Raw genomic sequence first — 20,442 nt, 5'->3', positions numbered from 1 at the left:
CCATCGGGGAGGACGTACAGGAGCCTGAGGGCACACACTCAATAATTCAGGAATAGGTTCTTCCCCTCTGCCATCAGATTTCTGAATGGACGTTGAAATCATGAACACTTCCTCATTATCTTTTTTTCCTTTCTCTTTTTGCACTACATATTTAATTCAGCTTTTTAAATGTGTGTGTATATACACTCACATATACTTACTGTAACTTAGTTTTATGTATTGCAATGTACTGCTGCCACATAATAACAAATATCACAACATATGCCAGTGACATTAAACCTGAATTTGATTCTGATTTACAATTCACTTAAGGTTCCTGTCATTAAGTCATTAGGTCCCACACCACCAGGTCCCTGGCAAGAATACTGAGTTGAGAGCAAAGGTCAGAGCAACCATAATATTGAATGACAATCAATCAGGCTGTGTGATGGAAAGGATCCTGTGTTGATGGTGTTCTCTTTCCACTGGGGGGGTGATGTCTGTACAGCTCATGTGAGTGACCACACTGTACCTAGTAGCTACTGTGCATCTGTAACTCCACTCCAACTCCCAAGGAAGGGAGTTTACTAGCCTGGTATTGTGACACTCCTGATATCTTCTTGCATCTCCTACTCATGGTTTCATGTTATCCTCTTCTATACCTGTTACCTGTGCTGCTTCCCACCTTGACTTTTGAAACAGTTCCCTATATTAGCACTTCCATGGCATGTGGTGAGGAGACTGTTTATAACTTTTATGACATTGAAAATTTTTGGTATTATTTTAAGGTCGGGTGTGTTCAGTGCACTGCTGGTGCTCATATGTGCATCATGGGCCAAGTAACTTGTGCTGCATTTCTGTGTTCAGTTGTTTCAATTTCTTGGGTGTTCAATGCATTTGAGTAATGTTCTTTATTTTCTAGACCCTATAGACTGAAGCTAAATTTATGTTGTGACCTATTATCTTTATAAATAACCTGTTTTCATCTTGTTTTTTAACAGCCAAGGAAGCTATGTACAAAGGGGCTTCCAACCAGTCTCTACAGCTTTTGATAACTGCTAGAACCAGATGATATCAGACTTAAACATATAATGAAGACATGCCTCAGGAGCACACCAACACCTCATTAAAAAATGATTCGTTACCTTAATAAGAAGCTTAAGCAGTTGCCAATGTTCTGTAGTGATAGTTTAATGTCTTGAGTATTCAGATCAATTGTTTTAATGTGACAAGTATTCTTGTAATTAACAATTTACTTGCGTAAATGTATGTGCATTCACAAAAAAAGATAAATCAAGTTCTCTCCTTTTATACCAAATTTATGTCCGGTAATACTTGAATTTTCCTTTGACTATTTGCTTAAGGGACAATATAAATTCTTCAAAATCTCTCAAAGCCTGGCACTCCATGTGTTCATATGACTCTCATTTTCTTCTGACATCTTTCAGCTCTCAGACCATTTCTTCACCTTATTTCCCTGTAGCCTATTCTCTCACCCATGTGCATCATCTCCCTGAGTTTTGTCACCCATCTCACCGAATTAAATTTACAGCAGCCAATCATGCATTTTTTGGGACTTCGGAAGAAACCAAAACGACCAGAAGAAACTCACGAGATCACAGGGAGAACATGCAAACTCCACACAGATAGCACCTGATGTCAGGATTAAACCTAAGTTGCTGGAGCTGCGAATTAAGCTCTACCTGCATTGCCATACTAAATATGCTGTTAGCTGTAATTTGTTTAGTTCACCACAATGACAAGACCTCCACTTGGTGACTTTTATTCTTTGTTTCCTAAAAATTTCTGCTACTGTTTCACAATTGAACATCCATTAATTTAACTTGCCATTCACTTGGTCTGTTTTCTGTTCTTATAATTACCCTTATTTCAAATACCTGGCTTCAATCCATTTGCCCATCTAGCCCTATCACTGTATATTTTTGTTCCCCAAAAGCACAATTGAAACTTAAGTTTTAAGATCTTGCTCGATTCTCAGCACTGTACTTTATAAAAAGAGTAAGGGAAGAACATTCTAGTGATGAAGGTTATAGGTTGGTGGGTAGACTGAAGAAACTGTGGTTTCACTCCTTGGAGATAAGGAAATTATGAAATCACAGAGAGCGCAGAAGGAAGTATTCATAAGAAATTGTTTCAAATGGTTGAATAGAATCATGAAGGTGTAGGTAAGGTGGGTGGACGAAGTCCTTTACCTAAGTAGGGAGTTTAAAACTAGAGGACATAGGTTTAAGATGAGAGGGGAAAGGTTTAAAGTGGACCCGAGTGCAAGTTTTCTATATGGAGGATGATGGGTATGTGGAACGAGTTACCAGAGGAAGCTGTAAAGGTATGGGCCAAATGCAGGCAAGTGGGACTATCTCAGGCAGCAGACAACCTAGTCAGTATGGATGAGTTGATTCAAAGGGTTTGTGTCTGTGCTATATAATTTATTTATTGGGATACAGCATTAAATAGGCCCTTCCAGCCCTTTGAGCTGGGCTGCCCAGCAATCCCCTGATTTAACCTGAGCCTAATCACAGGACCAATTAACCTACCAGCCTGTGGGAGGAAACTGGAGAACCCAGAGGAAATGCACATGGTCATGGGGAAAATGTATAAACTCCTTACAGGCAGTGGCAGGAATTGAACCCAGGTCACTTGTACTGTAAATCGTTGTACTAACCCCATGCCATCCCAACTTTATTAGTTTGAAGAGTTGAGAGGTCAAATAACAGGAAGTGCCATGTGAATAAAACTAGCTGCCTCATGGAGAAGCAGCTTAATAAACACCTTGGGGATAGAGCAAGGAATAACTGGAGGTCCTTCAAAAGGACCAGCATAAACTTGACAGGCTAAAGAGCCTTGCCTTTACTGTAGTCTCCTTTTCTCCATTGGGTTCAGATTGCATTGATGCTTTTCACCTCAGTTACAACATAATGAGTTCTAAATACCACTTCTGAATTTATTGGGTATTCAGGAGATGGCTCAGAGGAGTAAACAGAATGATGGGTCAGCAGAGTGAGATGAACAAAGTGTTAGGGAATGGAGGGAGATATGGAGTGGAGAGGGAATGTGGGATGGGAGAAAGATATCAGTCGAACTAATGGTAGGAGTTGCAGTACTACAACTCTTGTAGTACACCCCCACAGCTCTTTCTCCCACCACAGTCTACCACACACCAAAATTCAGAGTTTGCCCTCCAGAATTTGTTGTACTAAAGGAGTCACAGCAAACTTGAAAGTACTTTTTATTTATGGCATTCCCACAACTATTTCTCATGGTTTCCATTGCCCTAGTCCCAGTGAAGATCACAATTTAACCTGATTACTGTCACCAGATTTGGATATGGCCCAAGTGTAGAGTGAGAGACACTGAAGCAGGTCGATAGTTCACAAAACTTTAATGCGAACAGTGTTCCAGGGAAAATAAAACAATAATTACTAGGCCAAACAGGTTAACTAAAACTCTCAGATGGGAAACGAAGCCTACACTGCAGCTGAAAAGAACATCTAATTATTAAACGAATACCACTAGTCTTCAGAGTCAGTTGACTCGACAGTCCAATTTCTCAGACAAGGCCAATGCAAACAAAAGCAAAGTATTGCTGTGCTCTTTCCAAGTCTCGACAAGCACTACGACGACAAGTATGGAATTAGATAATATCACAATGAAATAATAATTAGCCAACACGTGCAAATTCACAGCTCTTTTACAGAATGGGCTTCCCAGTCTATGTGTGGAAAATTAAAATCTCCCACAATCACAACCTTGTGCTTACTACAAATATCTGCTATCTGCTATTACAAATTTGCTCCTCCAATTCTCGCTTCCCATTAGGTAGTCTATAATACACCCCTTCACCTTTCCCATTCCTCAATTCCACCCAAATAGCCTCCCTAGATGAGCCCTCTAATCTATCCTGCCAGAGCACTGCTGTAATATTTTCTCTGACAAGCAATGCAACACCTCCCTCTCTTGTCCCTCTGATTCTATCACACCTGAAGCAATGAAGTCCAGGAATATTTAATTGCCAATCACACCCCTCCTGCAACCATGTTTCACTGATATCTGACATTCTCCCATTGAAAGGCCTGCTGTCTGGACTTTACCCTGAATACCTTAAATCTTTGACCACCTGAGACCTACACTAAACAAAGAAACAGATTCCCTCAGACAACCATAGATGGATATTTAATTAATCTAAATTTCCAATGTAAAAGCTCATGGAAAGACATGGTAAGTGTAAGGGCAACAAATCACCAGCCCATTGTATGAGTGATGGATCAGCAGGACAGGGGCTCCAAGTTCATTGTGAAGGTAAGACAGTCGCTCAGTCTGTTCCAACAGTATTGAGCGAATACTGCTTTCATGATGGCTGTGGTTGACCAGCTGTCATCTGGATCTGACTTATCACCACTGTAGTGATTGTGGCATGGCTGCCAGAAGGCTTTTGTCTGTATAGCAGCAACAGACAGGAGTATAATGGAATACTTCCCAATCACCTGGATGAGTGCAGCCTCAGCAATAGTCAGGAAGCCCTGGACCATCACCTGGTTTGGTTAATTGAAAAACCCCTCCTTGCCTGAACCGCCATCAGCAAGGGTGTTCCGTGATAGGAGGAACCTCATTGTGGGCAATCAGCTCACAAACAAGAGAAAATCTGCAGATGCTGGAAATCTAAGCAACACACACAAAATGCTGGAGAAACTCAGCAGGCCAGGCAGCATCTATGGGAGGAGGTAGTGACGACGTTTCGGGCCGAAACCCTTCATCAGGAATGAAGTAACATGGGATGGTCAAGAGGGGGATAAGAAGTGGGGGGAGGGATAAAGTAGAGAGCTAGGAAGTGATAGGCTGGAGGGAAATGGGCTGGGGGAAGGTGGAGAATTATAGGAAATAAAAGAGAAAGAAAGGTAGGGCTAGGGGGAAGATAATAGTGAGGGGGAAAAAAGAGAGAGAAAGAGAACCAGACCAAAATAATAGATAGGAATGGGGGTAAGGGGGGCAGGGGTATCAATGGAGGTCTGTGAGTTGAATGTTCATGCCGGCAGGTAGGAGGCTACCTAGGCGGGAGATAAGGTATTGCTCCATCGACCTGCGTGTGGCCTCATCTTGACGGTAGAGGAGGACATGGCCAGACATGTCGGAGTGCGAGTGGTCTGTGGAATTGAAGTGTGTGGCCACAGGGAGATCCCGCCACTGCTGGAGGACTGAACACCGGTGTTCGGCGAAACGGTCTCCCAGTCTGCGGTGGGTCTCCCCAATGTATAAATGGCCACATCGGGAGCACCGAATACAGTATATCACCCCAGTTGACTTGCAGGTGAAGTGGTGCCTCACCTGAAAGGACTGTCTGGGGCCTGGGATGGTGGTGAGGGAAGAAGTGTGGAGGAAGGTGCCCCCACACTTTATCCTGTTTAATCAGCCTAATGTGATTGAACTGAACTGTTGATGAAGCTGGAGGCCTTGTTTGAAACAGGATCAAAGTCCAACTCCATCACTGTATGTACCTCCTGTTGCTACCTCACCTCACTACCTCTCACCACTTGCTTATGGAGCTTAAAGAGAGAGTTGTGGGGTGTCTAGACACAAGGCTATGTATAAAGGGATGATAATTTAGAATGGAGGTAAGAGGAAATTCTTCTTGGAATGTTGGACCCTTCGGAGGCTGCTGAGTACATTCAACAGAGACAGTGATAGATTTTAAGAAGTTAAAGGCTAGTGCAGGAAGATGGCACCGAGGTCAACCATCAGCAGAGATCTTATAGAAGGTGACATGGACAGGAAAGGTTGGCCTCATGAAGTGATTGAACTGGGTGATTACCACCAACAGCCAATTAAATTTGTGGGATCCAAATACTTCCCTTGAAGTTGAAGACAGGTGACACTGTTGGATGGTCAAATCTCTCAGAGATTTTCCATAAGATGCCTGCAGAGTGAAGTGTTTGGCTGTGTGACCCTGCACAGCATACACCAGAGCATGTCATGTACCAGGAGTTATTGGTGCCCCTCCCACTGCAGGCACCCACTGAGAGACAGGTGCTGGTGGGCAAGAGTGATCTAACTGCAGAACTTCTGGGCCCTTGTGTAGAGACTTGGGATGAAGGAAGCTGCGAGATGTGATCCATTCAACTGGGCTCGGTGTCCTGGCAAACAGATGAACTGCCCAACACCAGCAGAACCTGATCTCAAAAGCAGGATCCTGTATTTGGAAGTTCCCCTAGAGATCTGTCATCCAAACTCTTGGTCTCTGGGTTCCCTTTCCGAGCTGATTTAGGAAGGACTGTGCTCCTGAACAGAATCTTGAGTCACTGGGTTGGTTGAAAGATGCAGAGATGTAAAGAAATCTCAGACCTCACTATCTGAATATGATTATAGGTGCCACTGAGATCATGTGAGCAACTTTGCTAATTTACACTTTTTCTGTGGGTGAAAAGACTACTCCTTTGCAACACACACAAGCTGCTGGAGGACCTCAGCAGATCAGGCAGCATCTATGAAAATGAATAAACAACCAACATTTTGTCCTTCTTCATGACTGGAAAAGGAGGGAGAAGATGCCAGAATGTAAAGGAAAGCGAGGGGAAGGAGGGTTAGCTAGAAGGTGATTGATGAAGCCAAGTGGGTGGGAAAGGTAAAGGACTAGAGAAGAAGGAATTGGACAGGTGAGGAGAGTGGACCATGGGAGAAAAGGAAGAAGGAGAGGCACCAGGGTAGGTGATAGGCAGGTGAGGAGAAGAGGTAAGAGGCCAGAGTGGGAAATAAAAGAAGAGGGAAGAGAGAGGAACAGAAATTTTCTGGAAGAGGAAATCGATATTCATGCCATCAGGTTGGATGCTTTCCAGCTGGAATATAAGGTGTTGCTTTATGGTGATCGGTTGGAGCTTAAAAGAGTTCAGAAGGAACTCAGAGTACAGATAAGGGGGGCAGAGTACAGATAAAGGGGGCAGTATAGGAGGAAGCTAGAACAAAAGCTGCAGAAAAAAAGCATGAAGGAGGTGTGGGATGGGATGAAGATCATCACCGGATGCGGTGCAAAGCGGGGGGCGAACATAAGTGGAGATGTGGGGAAAGCGAACCAGCTGAACAACTTCTTCAACAGGTTCGACAGCTCAATCTCATCCTCACCGCAGAAATCCACACCAGGCTTACTTCCCTCACAGGAAAATAGCCACTCACAGGAGACCTTGCCCATGCCCAGGATTACGGCTGCACAGGTGGAAGGTCAACTGAGGAAGATCTGTACCAGCAAGGCGGCTGGACCGGATGGAGTTTCCCCACGATTACTGAGGGCCTGTGCGACTGAGCTGGGAGAACCACTACAGCGCATCTTCAACATGAGCCTGGAGCAGAGAAGAGTACCCAGACAGTGGAAAACATCCTGTATTGTCCCGGTACCGAAGAAACCACAACCAAAGGAGTTGAATGACTTCAGACCTGTTGCCTTGACGTCGCACGTGATGAAGACCATGGAGCGGCTGATAATACAGAATCTGAGGCCACAAACCAGGCACGCCCAGGATCCTCTTCAGTTTGCGTATAAGGAGAAGGTGGGAGTGGAGGATGTATATCATGTATTTCATGTATTTGCTGCACAAATCACTCTCTCACCTAGATGGGGCCAGTTGTGCTGTGAGGATTACATTCCTTGACTTCTCTAGTGCCTTTAACACCATCCAGCCCAAGATCTTAAGGCACAAACTAACGGAGATGGGAGTAGACTCTCACATGGTGGATTGGATAGTGGACTACTTGACAGATAGACCTCAGTATGTGCGGTTGGGAGACTGTAGGTCTGACACGGTGGTCAGCAGCACAGGAGCGCCGCAGGGAACCGTACTCTCTCCGGTCCTGTTCACCCTGTACACATCAGACTTCCAATATAACTCGGAGTCCTGCCATGTGCAGAAGTTCGCTGATGACACGGCCATAGTGGGGTGTGTCAGGAATGGACAGGAGGAGGAGTATAGGAAACTGATACAGGACTTTGTGATATGGTGCAACTCAAACTACCTGCGTCTCAATATCACCAAGACCAAGGAGATGGTGGTGGACTTTAGGAGATCTAGGCCTCATATGGAGCCAGTGATCATTAATGGAGAATGTGTGGAGCAGGTTAAGACCTACAAGTATCTGGGAGTACAGTTAGACGAGAAGCTAGACTGGACTGCCAACACAGATGCCTTGTGCAGGAAGGCACAGAGTCGACTGTACTTCCTTAGAAGGTTGGCGTCATTCAATGTCTGTAGTGAGATGCTGAAGATGTTCTATAGGTCAGTTGTAGAGAGCGCCCTCTTCTTTGTGGTGGCGTGTTGGGGAGGAAGCATTAAGAAGAGGGACGCCTCACGTCTTAATAAGCTGGTAAGGAAGGCGGGCTCTGTCGTGGGCAAAGTGCTGGAGAGTTTAACATCGGTAGCTGAGCGAAGGGCGCTGAGTAGGTTACGGTCAATTATGGAAAACTCTGAACATCCTCTACATAGCACCATCCAGAGACAGAGAAGCAGTTTCAGCGACAGGTTACTATCGATGCAATGCTCCTCAGACAGGATGAAGAGGTCAATACTCCCCAATGCCATTAGGCTTTACAATTCAACCGCCAGGACTTAAGAACTTTTTAAAAGCTATTATTAATGCTTTTTGAGATAGTGATTTAGATGCATATCATATTTTTTTACTGAGTTAAGTATTGTATGTAATTAGTTTTGCTACAACAAGTGTATGGGACATTGGAAAAAAGTTGAATTTCCCCATGGGGATGAATAAAGTATCTATCTATCTATCTATCTATCTTCTCCACCCTGTGGGTGGCCTCGTCATGGCAAAAGAGGAGGCCATGGAACAGGAACTGGAATGGGGATAGGAATTAAAATGGTTGGCGACTGGAATATTCCACTTCTGGCAGATGGAGCGGAAGTGCTCAACAAAGTGGTCTCCCAATTTATGTCGGGTCTCAACAAGTGAAGGAGGTTGCACTGAGAGCACCGGATACAATAGGTGACCACAATAGAATCGTAAGTGAAATGTTGCCTCTCCTGGAGGGACTTTGGAGCCCTGAATGGTGGTAAGTGATGAGGTGATTGGGCAGGTATAGCATTTCTGTCACTTGTAGGGATATGTGCCAGAAGGGAGATTTAGTGGGTGGAATCACATAGGGATCAATTCCTGCAGAAAGCAGAGAGTGTGGGGGGGGGGGGGGGGGTGGCAGAGAGCGGCTAAAGATGTGTTAGGATCCCGTTGAAGAAGGCGGAAGTTGCATAGAATGATACATCAGATATGGAGGCTTGCGTAGAATGATACGTTGGATGTGGTGGTTTGCGTAGAATGATGTGCTGGATGTGGAGGTTTGTATAGGATGATGTGTGGGATGTGGAGGCTTGCGTAGAACGATGTGCGGGATGTGGAGGTTTGTGTAGAACGATGTGTGGGATGTGGAGGTTTGTGTAAAATGATGTGTGGGATGTGGAGATTTGTGTAAAATGATGTGTGGGGTGTGGAGGCTTGTGTAGAATGATGTGTGGGGTGTGGAGGCTTGTGTAGAATGATGTGTGGGATGTTGAGGTTTGTGTAAAATGATGTGAGGGGTGTGGAGGCTTGTGTAGAATGATGTGTGGGATGTTGAGGTTTGTGTAAAATGATGTGTGGGGTGTGAAGGTTTGTGTAGAATGATGTGTGGGATGTGGAGGTTTGTGTAAAATGATGTGTGGGGTGTGGAGGCTTGTGTAGAATGATGTGTGGGATGTGGAGGTTTGTGTAAAATGTGCGTGGGGTGTGGAGGCTTGTGTAGAATGATGTGTGGGATGTTGAGGTTTGTGTAAAATGATGTGAGGGGTGTGGAGGCTTGTGTAGAATGATGTGTGGGATGTTGAGGTTTGTGTAAAATGATGTGAGGGGTGTGGAGGCTTGTGTAGAATGATGTGTGGGATGTTGAGGTTTGTGTAAAATGATGTGAGGGGTGTGGAGGTTTGTGTAAAATGATGTGTGGGGTGTGGAGGCTTGTGTAGAATGATGTGTGGGATGTTGAGGTTTGTGTAAAATGATGTGTGGGGTGTGGAGGTTTGTGTAAAATGATGTGTGGGATGTGGAGGTTTGTGTAAAATGATGTGAGGGGTGTGGAGGTTTGTGTAAAATGATGTGTGGGGTGTGGAGGCTTATGTAGAATGATGTGTGGGATGTGGAGGTTTGTGTAAAATGATGTGTGGGATGTTGAGGTTTGTGTAAAATGATGTGTGGGGTGTGGAGGTTTGTGTAAAATGATGTGTGGGATGTGGAGGTTTGTGTAAAATGATGTGAGGGGTGTGGAGGTTTGTGTAAAATGATGTGTGGGGTGTGGAGGCTTATGTAGAATGATGTGTGGGATGTGGAGGTTTGTGTAAAATGATGTGTGGGATGTGGAGGTTTGTGTAAAATGATGTGCTTTTCCACTGTTAAGGCAACAGGAAGGTGGATGAGCGCAATGTCCGGGAAAATGGAGGAGATGCGGATGAGGGCAACGTCAATGTGGGAGGAAGGGAAAACGCCATTCTTTGAAGAAGAGAACACCTCAGATATCCTGGAAAGGATAGCCTCAACCTGGGAACAGATGTGGCGGAGGCAAAGGAACTGAGAAAAGGGAACTGCATTTTACAGGAGAGAGGGTGGGAAGTCAAGGTGACCCTGGGAATCGGTAGGTTTTTAAAGATGTCGCTAGACAGTTTGTCTCCAGAGGTGGAGACAGATCGAGGAAGGCGAGAGGGGTGTCAGAAATGGATCAAGTGAATTGAAGGGCGGGATGGAAGTTGTCTACTCCTGTGTTGTTCCGTTCTCTTTTCGAAGTGCAGACGTGCAGCCGCCACAGTCGCAGTCCGCTGACACCCTGTCGCCAGACCTGTGGCACCTTTCTGCTGCACCCCGTCAGCAGTCAATGCTGGGTCAGTGCATATATGATCTTAAAGGCGGAGTAATGTGACAACGCAGAGGTGGGCCCTCCGAAGGTGTGCGCCTCAGCATGTTCATGCTTGCACAAGGGCTGTGTTAGTAAGACAGATGCCTCCCTTCACTTTTGGAAACGTTAACAGTCTTGACTGTAGCTGGTGGACTACACGCTGTCCACCTGTGGGCGAGTCGAGAACATCTCAACCCTCCGCCTCGACGCCGAGATATCAGTTGGAAGGCGCTTACATTCCAATGGCAGAATTATCATTAAAAGCCATCAGAATATTCTCTTTCCTCCCTTTAATCGTCTCGGCTATTGGCGGGTTTCCTGAAGAACGGCCGGGTAAGAACGTTTCATGGTGTTTAGCGCTTTTTTGCATGGTTCTAGGAGACATATATTTGCAAAGCTTCAGGTATAGCTTTACAGAGAGACACAGGGAAAGGACTCAGCGAGTGAACAAGTTTCATCAAGATAGAAATGCGCAGCTAAATTCTTTCTTCATTTGTATGGGCAAACTGTGATTTCATCCTGGGGTGGTATTTTGTTGTAAGATGTTCTGTGCCTGCGCCTTGTAACTCTTTGTAGAAGTTTAGGAAAGGAAGGAAATGCATCCGTAATTGCTGAATTTTTAATAGCCAAACACATCTTTCGTTTGGGGCCCGCTCTGTGTGCAGGAGTGGGGACTTCCCGATATCATGACAGATACCAACACTTGCTCTCGACGTCTTCAAGACTCAGGAATTGATTGTGGACTTCAGGAAGGGAAACACATGCCCGTCCTCATCGTGGGTGAACAACTTCAAGCTTCTAGGTGTCAACATCTCTGAAGATCTATTCAGGGCCCAACATATTGATGCAATTACAAAGAAGGCACAACAGCTACATTTTATTAGCAGTTTGAAGAGATTTGATATATCACCAAAGACTCCAGCAAAGTTTTACAGATGAGCCATAGAGAGCATTTTAACTGGTTGCATCACTGTCTGGTAGAGAAGGGCCAGTGAACAAGACCAGAAAAAGCTGCAGAAGACTGTAGACTCAACCAGTTTCATCACGGGCACTAGCCTCCCCTCAAGAAGGGGGCATCCATCACTAAGGACCTTCACCACACAGGGCAGGCTTGCTTCTCATTACTACCATCAGGGAGTAGGTACAGACATCTAGAGATCCACACTCAAAATTTTTAGTAACTTTTTCCCCTCTGCCATCGGATTTCTGACAGTTCATGAACACTACATTACTATTTTTGCTCTCTTTTTTGCAGTACCCACACAAAATAATATATATTGTATAGAGTGATAGAGAAGTACAGCACAGAAACAGACCCTTTGGCACATCTAGTCGATGCTGAAACCATTTAAACTGCCTACTCCCATCGACCTACACTGGGACCTTAGCCCTCCATACCCCTTCTATTCATGTACAAATTTTCCAGCAGTCCAATCAGTGTCAGGAGTAGAGCACTGTGAATTAAATAAAAGTTCAGAAGGGGCAAGCAGGGCGACCATTGTTGGAAGTAGGCCAGCAGTGAGAGCAGGCTTTAATTCAAGAGGCTTCAACAAGAAGAGGTTGAGGCCAAAGACACAGGTTAGAGGATTTGGTCTTGGTTGCCCATTGTACCGTGCAAGCAGGATGGCAGAAATGGCAATGGAATGCTCCTCCTGAAGGATGTTGAAATTCATGGAATCTGATAGTCTCCCTGATGACTACACCTCCAGGAAGTTCAACCAACTCCAACTCATGAAAGACCACATTAAGGAGCTGGAGCTGGAGCTGGATGAACTTGGGATCATCTGGGAGACAGAACAATTGAAAGATACGACTTCTCAGCAGGTGGTTACACCCAGAGTGCAGAGTTCAGGGAGCAGAGGGATGAACACGGAGAGAGGTAAAGGAAGAAAGAAGTCAGTTCAGGGTTTCCCTGTGGCCATTCCCCTCAGCAACATGTATACCCCTCTGGATACTGCTGAGGGGGATGACCTATCTGGGTGAGGCAGCAACAGCCAGACCAATAGCACTGTGGTTGGCTCTGAGTAAGGTGAAGTCAGGTGGAGCAATAGTCAGAGGGGACTGGATAGTTAGGGGGACAGATAGGAGATTCTGAAGCAGCAAAAGAGACACCAGGATAGTGTGTTGCCCCGTGGTGCTAGGGTCGAGGATGTCTCTGAGCATTTGCAGAATATTCTTGAAGGGGAGAGTGAGCAGCCAGAGGTCATGGTACATGTTGGTACCAATGACATAGGCAGGAGAGGGGTAGAGGTCCTGTGCAGTAACTTTAGGGAGTTAGGAAGGAGGCTGAAGATCAGGACATCCAAGGTGGTAATCTCCAGATTACGCCCGGTGCCATGAGCTAGGAAGGGTCAGGACGGGAAGATAGCTCAGATGAATGAGTAGCTGAGGAGATGGTGCAGGGGGCAGGGTTTCAAGTTCTTGGATCATTGGAACCTTTGCTGGGGAAGGGGTGACCTGTGCAAGTGGGATGGGTTGCACCTGAACTGGAGGGGAACCAATATCCTGGGAGGGAGGTTTGCTAATGCTATTGGGGAGGGTTTAAACTAGATTTGTGTGGGTGAGGGGGGAACCAAAGTGAATAGGCAGAGAATGAGGTAGTTGACGCACAAGTAGTGACAGCTTGTAGGGAGTTTATGAGGAAGGATAGGCAGATGATAGAGCAAAGAAGCACTCAGCCTGATGTGTCTATTTTAATGCAAAAAAAATCATAGAACCATAGAGCCATAGAACATTACAGCACAGAAACAGGCCTTTTGGCCCTTCTTGGCTGTGCCGAACCATTTTTCTGCCTAGTCCCACTGACCTGCACCTGGATCATTTCCCTCCATACCCCTCTCATCCATGTACCTGTCCAAGTTTTTCTTAAATGTTAAAAGTGAGCCTGCATTTACCTCTTCATCTGGCAGATCATTCCACACTCCCACCATTCTCTGTGTGAAGACGCCCCCCCTAATGTTCCCTTTAAATTTTTCCCCCTTCACCCTTAACCCATGACCTTTGGGTTTTTTCTCCCCTAGCCTCAGTGGAAAACGCCTGCTTGCATTCACTCTATCTATACCCATCATAATTTTATACACCTCTATCTAATCACCCCTCATTCTTCTACACTCCAGGGAATAAAGTCCTAACCTATTCAACTTTTCTCTGTAACTCAGTTTCTCAAGTCCCGGCAACATCCTTGCAAACCTTCTCTGCATTCTTTCAACCTTATTAATATTCTTCCTGTAATTTGGTGACCAAAACTGCACACAATACTCCAAATTCAGCCTCACCAATGCCTTATACAACCTCACCATAACATTCTAACTCTTATACTCAATACTTTGATTTATAAAGGCCAATGTACTAAAAGCTCTCTTTACTACGCTATCTACCTGTGACGCCACTTTTGGGGAATTTTGTATCTGTATTCCCAGATCCCTCTGTTCTACTGCACTCCTCAGTGCTCTACCATTTGCCTTGTATGTTCTGCCTTGGTTTCTCCTTCCAAAGTGCTATACCTCACACTTGTCTGTATTAAACTCCATCTGCCATTTTTCAGCCCATTTTTCCAGCTGGTCCAAATCCCTCTGCAAGCTTTGATAACCTTCCTCACTGTCCACTACACCTCCAATCTTTGTATCATCAGCAAATTTGCTAATCCAATTTACCACATTATCATCTTGATCATTGATATAGATGATATATCTTTATAAATGACCTGGATGAGGAAGTAGAAGGGTGGGTTAGTAAGTTTGCTGATGACACAAAGCTTGGGGGTGGTGTGGATAGTGTGGAGGGTTGTCAGAAGTTACAGCAGAACATTGATAGGATGCAGAACTGGGCTGATAAGTTCAACCCAGATAAGTGTGAGGTGGTTCATTTTGGTAGATCAAATTTGAAGACAGAATATGAAATTAATGGTAAGACTTTTGGCAATGTGAAGGAACAGTAAGATCTTGGGGTCTGTGTCCATAGGACACTCAAAGCTGCTGTGCAGGTTGACAGAGTTGTTAAGAAGGCATATGGTGTGTTGGCCTTCTTTAGTCATGGGATTGAGTTCAAAAGCTGTGAGGTAACATTACAGCTATACAAGACCTAAGTCAGACACCACTTGGAGTATTGTGTTGAGTTCTAGTCACCTCACTACAGGAAGGATGTGGATACTATATAGCAGTGGTTCCCAACCTTTTCTATGCCCCACACCCCCAGGAAATGTTTGATTAGTGTTCGCACTCCCTACAAAAGTAATATCACATTGGAAGATGAAGGAGTCTAATTTCTAATTTTTGAACCACATACAATACTACGGGTGAACAAATTGAACTTAAAAAAATAAGCTTTTAACTCAGTGCATAAAATGCAAATATAAATTGAGCAATTAGATTCTAATTTATTCAGAAAAAATTGTAAACAATAAAATCAATCCCAATTGTGAACATAAAATTCAATGACTTCTTTGCTCTTGCTTCTCATTCATGATTTTGTGAAAACGTGGAACTTTCTTGCTGACTGCGATCTGTAGGTCTGCCTTTGGATTCAGGCGATTCCTAGATTTTGTGTTGATTGACAAAAGAGATCCGAATCCAGATTCACACAAGTATGTTGTTGCAAATGGAATGAGGACACGGAGTGCTTTTCCACCAAGTCCTGGGAACATATCCAGTACTGCACACCAAAACTCCTCCAAAGTCTTGCTTTCAAATTGCATTTCAAGAGCTCGATTTGTCTGCAAATCAATAAGATCTTCCTTCAGCTCTTCATCATCTGACATTTTCTCCAAATTGTAGGAATATGGATTCATGAACCATTCTTCTGAAATCTTCAGGTCTCCTCAGCAAAATATCCATCAAACGATTCTGACAGCATTTCCAAATGATCCACAATTTCTTCATGCACAGTAGAGTTATGGATCCAGCATCATCAACCATCTTTTTTAGTGAAGGAAAACTTGAGAGACTGCCTCTTTCCATCCTTCGACGCCAAGGACGTAACTTTTCTTTGAAGGCATTCAACTTTTCACAAGCCTTCAATATGTTTATCCCTTTTCCTTGAAGAGAAGCACTCAGGTCATTCATACGAATGAAAATGTCAGTTAAGTAAGCCAGCATTTGGGCGAATTCCTGTGATTCCATTGCCCCAACCAGATCACATTCACGCTCCTCCAGAAAAACTTTGATTTCTTCCCGCAGTTCAAAGAAACGGGTTAAAGCTTGTCCTCATGACAACCAACGGACAAAGTGTGGAAAAGCAAAACTGAATGCTCACTTCCCAGATCGTCAAAATGATTTGAAGATGCGATGGTTCAAAGCACGCCCCCTGATCCAGTTGATGATCTTAACACAAGTATCAAAGACTTTCTTCAAATTTGGAGGCAATGATTTTATTGCCAAAGCATGCCGATGAAGAAAACAATGGGTAACTTGCAAGTCTGGAATCTCCTTTATCGTCAATGCAGAAAAGCCAGTTTTTTTTCCAAGCATTGCAGGTGCCCCGTCAGTACAAACAGAACCAATGACTTTGATATCTAAATCATGTTTGGCAAAGAAGTCTTTCACCAGCTGTATCACATCCTTTGCAGTTGTGTTTGTTTTCAGATCTTTACAAAACAGGAAATCTTCCTTTACAGCACCATCATTGACATACCTCACTAACGTGATGAGTTGACTACAACTGGAGACATCAGTTGACTCATCCAACTGAATAGAGATTTTAAGAGGACTAGCTCTGACATCTGAGATGACTTGGTCCAAAATATTTTCACTCAAATCACTGATTCGGTTGTGAATGACATTATTTGATAGGGGCACCTGTTCACATTTTTTTCTTGCTTCTTTGCCCAGGATAATTGTTGCCATTTCCAGTGCACATGGCTTGATGAGATCTTCCGCAATTGCTTGGGGCTTCTTGGATTTGGCCACTTTATATGCCACTTGAAGCAAGAAGTAGTGGTTTTTCAACAGAAACAAAACCTAACTTTGAAAGAGTTCCTTGTGAATCAAAACGAACACTTTTGATTTTCAAAGACACAACATCACGTCTTTCAACATCAGCTCCACCATGCTTGTTCTTGAAGTGCTCTTGAAGCTTGGATGGCTTCAGATTTGAGTTGGAAAATGCAACGCTACAAAGAATGCACTGGGGTTTTTGCAAGCCATCATTTCCTGATGTGCGAGTGAAACCAAAGCACACATAGTCATCATTCCATTTCCTTCTTTTTGACATGATGAAGGGTTAAGGGTAAAGAGAAAAATATGAGCTAATATGAGAAAAACTATCTGACTAAGTCAAGGATGACCGCTTTACTCAACCAGACATGCCTATAGCAAAGTATCGCAAGAAATACGCTTTCGAATATTATATTACGATATTATCTGTGGTTACGCCAAGATAAATTGTCAGGTGGAAATGCTACGAGGATGTGACGCAACTTATTAGGCTACTCTCTACTGAATTTACACACCTATCTTCGATGATTACCGGAGATATGAACTACCATCACACGATTCAAAGTCCTCAGTGTTAACCATGATACCTCCTCAACTAACACAATTCAAAATTATCAATGATTTAAAAAAAAACCTTTTAAGAGAAAAAAAACTTTGAAATTCAAAAACTTCTTTAATGCATTGAGCCAAATATGAATGAATGACTTCAACTGCTTTTTATCAAAATGTGGCTTTTTAAAATTTTATAATTGAATAATTTACCTACTGTCTACCGGTTTGGTTTTAACGTGAAGTCGTTACTTGGTGGTTGATTTGGGATGTATAAAGATTTTGGCATTATGAGATAATTTTTAACTCCGAGATGTAATCTTCTAGCTAACATTGATGAGACTCCTCAACTCTGAGGTGTAACTCCCAAGTAACACTGATGAGACTCCTCAACGCTGACTCGGGCAGTGGGAGACTGGAATGAGTTTACGTCTCTCTCAACTCGGCCAGCGGGAGACTGGAGTGTGCTTGGGACAAACGTTACTACCACTTCTCAAGGCACACTGACAGCTGGCTGAGTGATGACTTGTGACTTGTCACTCAAGGACACAAGCCACTCTTTGTCGCACCCCTTGAAATTCCATCTCGTACCCCTTGGGGGTGCAGGCTCCCCAGGATGGGAACCCCTGGTATATAGAGAGTACAGAGGAGATTTACAAGGATGCTGCCTGGATTGGAGAGTGTGCCTTATCAGAACAGTTGAGTGAACTTGGCCTTTACTCCTTGGAGTGATGGAGGATGAGAGGTGACCTGATAGAGGTGTACAAGATGATGAGAGGCATTGATAATGTGGATATCCAGAGGCTTTTTCCCAGGGCTGAAATGCATAACACAAGATGCCATAGTTTTATAGTGCTTGGAAGTAGGTACAAGGGGGATGTCAGGGGTAAGTTTTTCACACCAAGAGTGGTGGGTGCGTGAAATGCACTGCCAGCGGTGGTGGTAGAGGCGGATACAATTGGGTCTTTTAAGAGTCTCTTAGGTAGGTACTTGGAGCTTAGAAAAATAGACAGCTATGCAGTAGGGAAATTTTAGGCAGTTTCTAGATGAGGTTACATTGTCGGCACATCATTGTGGGCTGAAGGGCCTGTAATGTACTGTAGATTTCCGTGTTTCTATGTTTCTTTGTTACCTATCCAAACTTCTCTTACATGTTGAAATCAAGCTTGTATGTATCGTTTGTGCTGGCAGCTTGTTCCACGCTCTTACGATCTGCTGACTGAAGAAGTTTTCCTCATGCTCCCCTTAAACATTTCACCCTTAACCCATGATCTCTGGTTACAGTCCCACCCAACCTCAGTGGAAAATAAGCTACTTGCATTTACCCTTTCTATACTCATCATAATTTTGTATTCCTCTCTCAAGTCTCGTCTCAATGTTTTACATTCTGAGGAATACAGTCCTAACCTATTCAATCTTTCCTTATAGCTCAGTTCAACCTTGTAAATTTTCTCTGTACTCTTTCAACCTTATTTACATATTTCCTGTAGATAGGTGACCAAAACTGCACAGAATCCTCCAAATTACTGACATCTTTTTCAACTTCAACATAACATCCCTTCTCTTGTACTCAATACATTGATTTATGAAGGCCAATGTGCCAAAAGCTTTCTTTATGATCTTATCTACCTCTGACACCACTTTCAACGAATTATGGACCCAGATCTCTTTGTCTACCACAATCCTCGGTGTGCTACCGTTCTCTGTGTAAGATCTATTCTGGCTGGTTCTACAAAACTGCAAAACCTCGCACTTGTCTGCATTAAATTCCATCAGCCATCTTTCAGCCTATTTTTCCAGTTGATGCAGATCTCTCTAAGACCTGATAGCCTTTCTCTCTGTCCACTACACCCCCAATCTTGGTGTCATCTGCAAATTTGCTGATCCAGCTAAACACATTATCATTCAGACCATTGATATAGATGACAAACAACAAAGGACCCAACAATGATCCCTGTGCACACCAGTAGTCATAGACCTCCAGTTAGAGAGGCAACCCTCTACTACCAAAGGACCATAAGGCCATAAGACATAGGAGCAGATTAGGCCATTTGGCCCATCGAGTCTGCTCCGCCATTCGATCATGGCTGATCCTTTTTTCCCTTCCTCAGCCCTATTCCCCATAACCTTTAATGCCATGTCCAATCAAGAACCTTTCAAATACACCCAATGACCTGGCCTTCACAGCTGCCTGTGGTAATAAATTCCACAAATTCACTACCCACTGGCTAAAGAAAGTTTTCCACATCTCTATCCTGAGGTTATGCCCTCTTGTCTTAGACTCCCCCACCATGGGAAACATCCTTTCCACATCTACTCTGTCTAAGCCTTTCAACACTCGAAAGGTTTCAATGAGATTCGCCCCCCATCCTTCTAAATTCCAGCAAGTACAGACCCAGAACTATCAAACATTCCTTGTATGATAACCCTTTCATTCCAAGAATCAGCTTTGTGAACCTCTTCTGAACTCTCTCCAATGCCAGTTCATCTTTTCTTAATGAGGAGCCCAAAACTGTTCACAATACTCAAGGTGAGTCCTCAACAGTGCCTTATAAAGCCTCAACATCACACCCCTGCTCTTGTATCCTAGACCTTTTGAAACGAATGCTAAAATTGCATTTGCCTTCCTCACCACCAATTCTACTTGCAAGTTAATCTTTAGGTTGTTCTATACAAGGACTCCCAAGTCCCTTTGAATCTCAGATATTTGGATTATTTTCCCCATTAAGAAAATAGTCTGCACATTTATTTCTACTACCAAAGTGCATGACCATGCATTTTCCAACATTGTATTTCATTTGCCACTCTCTTGCCCGTTCTCCTAATCTGTCTAAGTTCTTCTGCAGCCTACCTGTTTTCTTAACATTACCTGCCACTTCACCAATCTTTATGTCATCTGCAAATTTGGCATCATGTAAATCATTTACATACAGCATAAAAAGTAGCAGTCCCAACACTGACCCCTGCAGCCAACCAGAAAAGGATCCTTTGATTGCCAGTCACTGCCTCATACCAATCAACCGTTGCTCCACCCATGCCAGTAACACCATAGAAAGCAGCCTC

At 43.9% G+C, this 20,442-nt stretch overlaps 2 protein-coding genes across 5 annotated transcripts in view; both read left to right on the top strand.

Moving 5' to 3' along the window:
• LOC140740050 (scaffold attachment factor B1-like) overlaps positions 1 to 1,374 on the top strand; it is a 92,908-nt gene extending 91,534 nt beyond the window's left edge. For both annotated transcript variants that reach the window (XM_073068884.1, XM_073068881.1), the window contains one exon: positions 981 to 1,374. In XM_073068884.1, the coding sequence (XP_072924985.1) occupies positions 981 to 1,041 (61 nt within the window). In that variant the 3' untranslated portion in view covers positions 1,042 to 1,374. The remainder of the gene's footprint in view (positions 1 to 980) is intronic.
• A 9,575-nt stretch (positions 1,375 to 10,949) lies between these two features.
• LOC140740048 (disintegrin and metalloproteinase domain-containing protein 10-like) overlaps positions 10,950 to 20,442 on the top strand; it is a 710,477-nt gene continuing 700,984 nt past the window's right edge. For all 3 annotated transcript variants that reach the window (XM_073068877.1, XM_073068876.1, XM_073068875.1), the window contains exon 1: positions 10,950 to 11,233. In XM_073068877.1, the coding sequence (XP_072924978.1) occupies positions 11,002 to 11,233 (232 nt within the window). In that variant the 5' untranslated portion in view covers positions 10,950 to 11,001. The remainder of the gene's footprint in view (positions 11,234 to 20,442) is intronic.

The sequence above is a fragment of the Hemitrygon akajei genome, chromosome 16 (assembly GCF_048418815.1).
Source record: "Hemitrygon akajei chromosome 16, sHemAka1.3, whole genome shotgun sequence".
Lineage (NCBI taxonomy): Eukaryota > Metazoa > Chordata > Chondrichthyes > Myliobatiformes > Dasyatidae > Hemitrygon > Hemitrygon akajei.
Note: the sequence above shows the minus strand (reverse complement) of the source record. Positions and strands in the feature narration are given on the sequence as shown.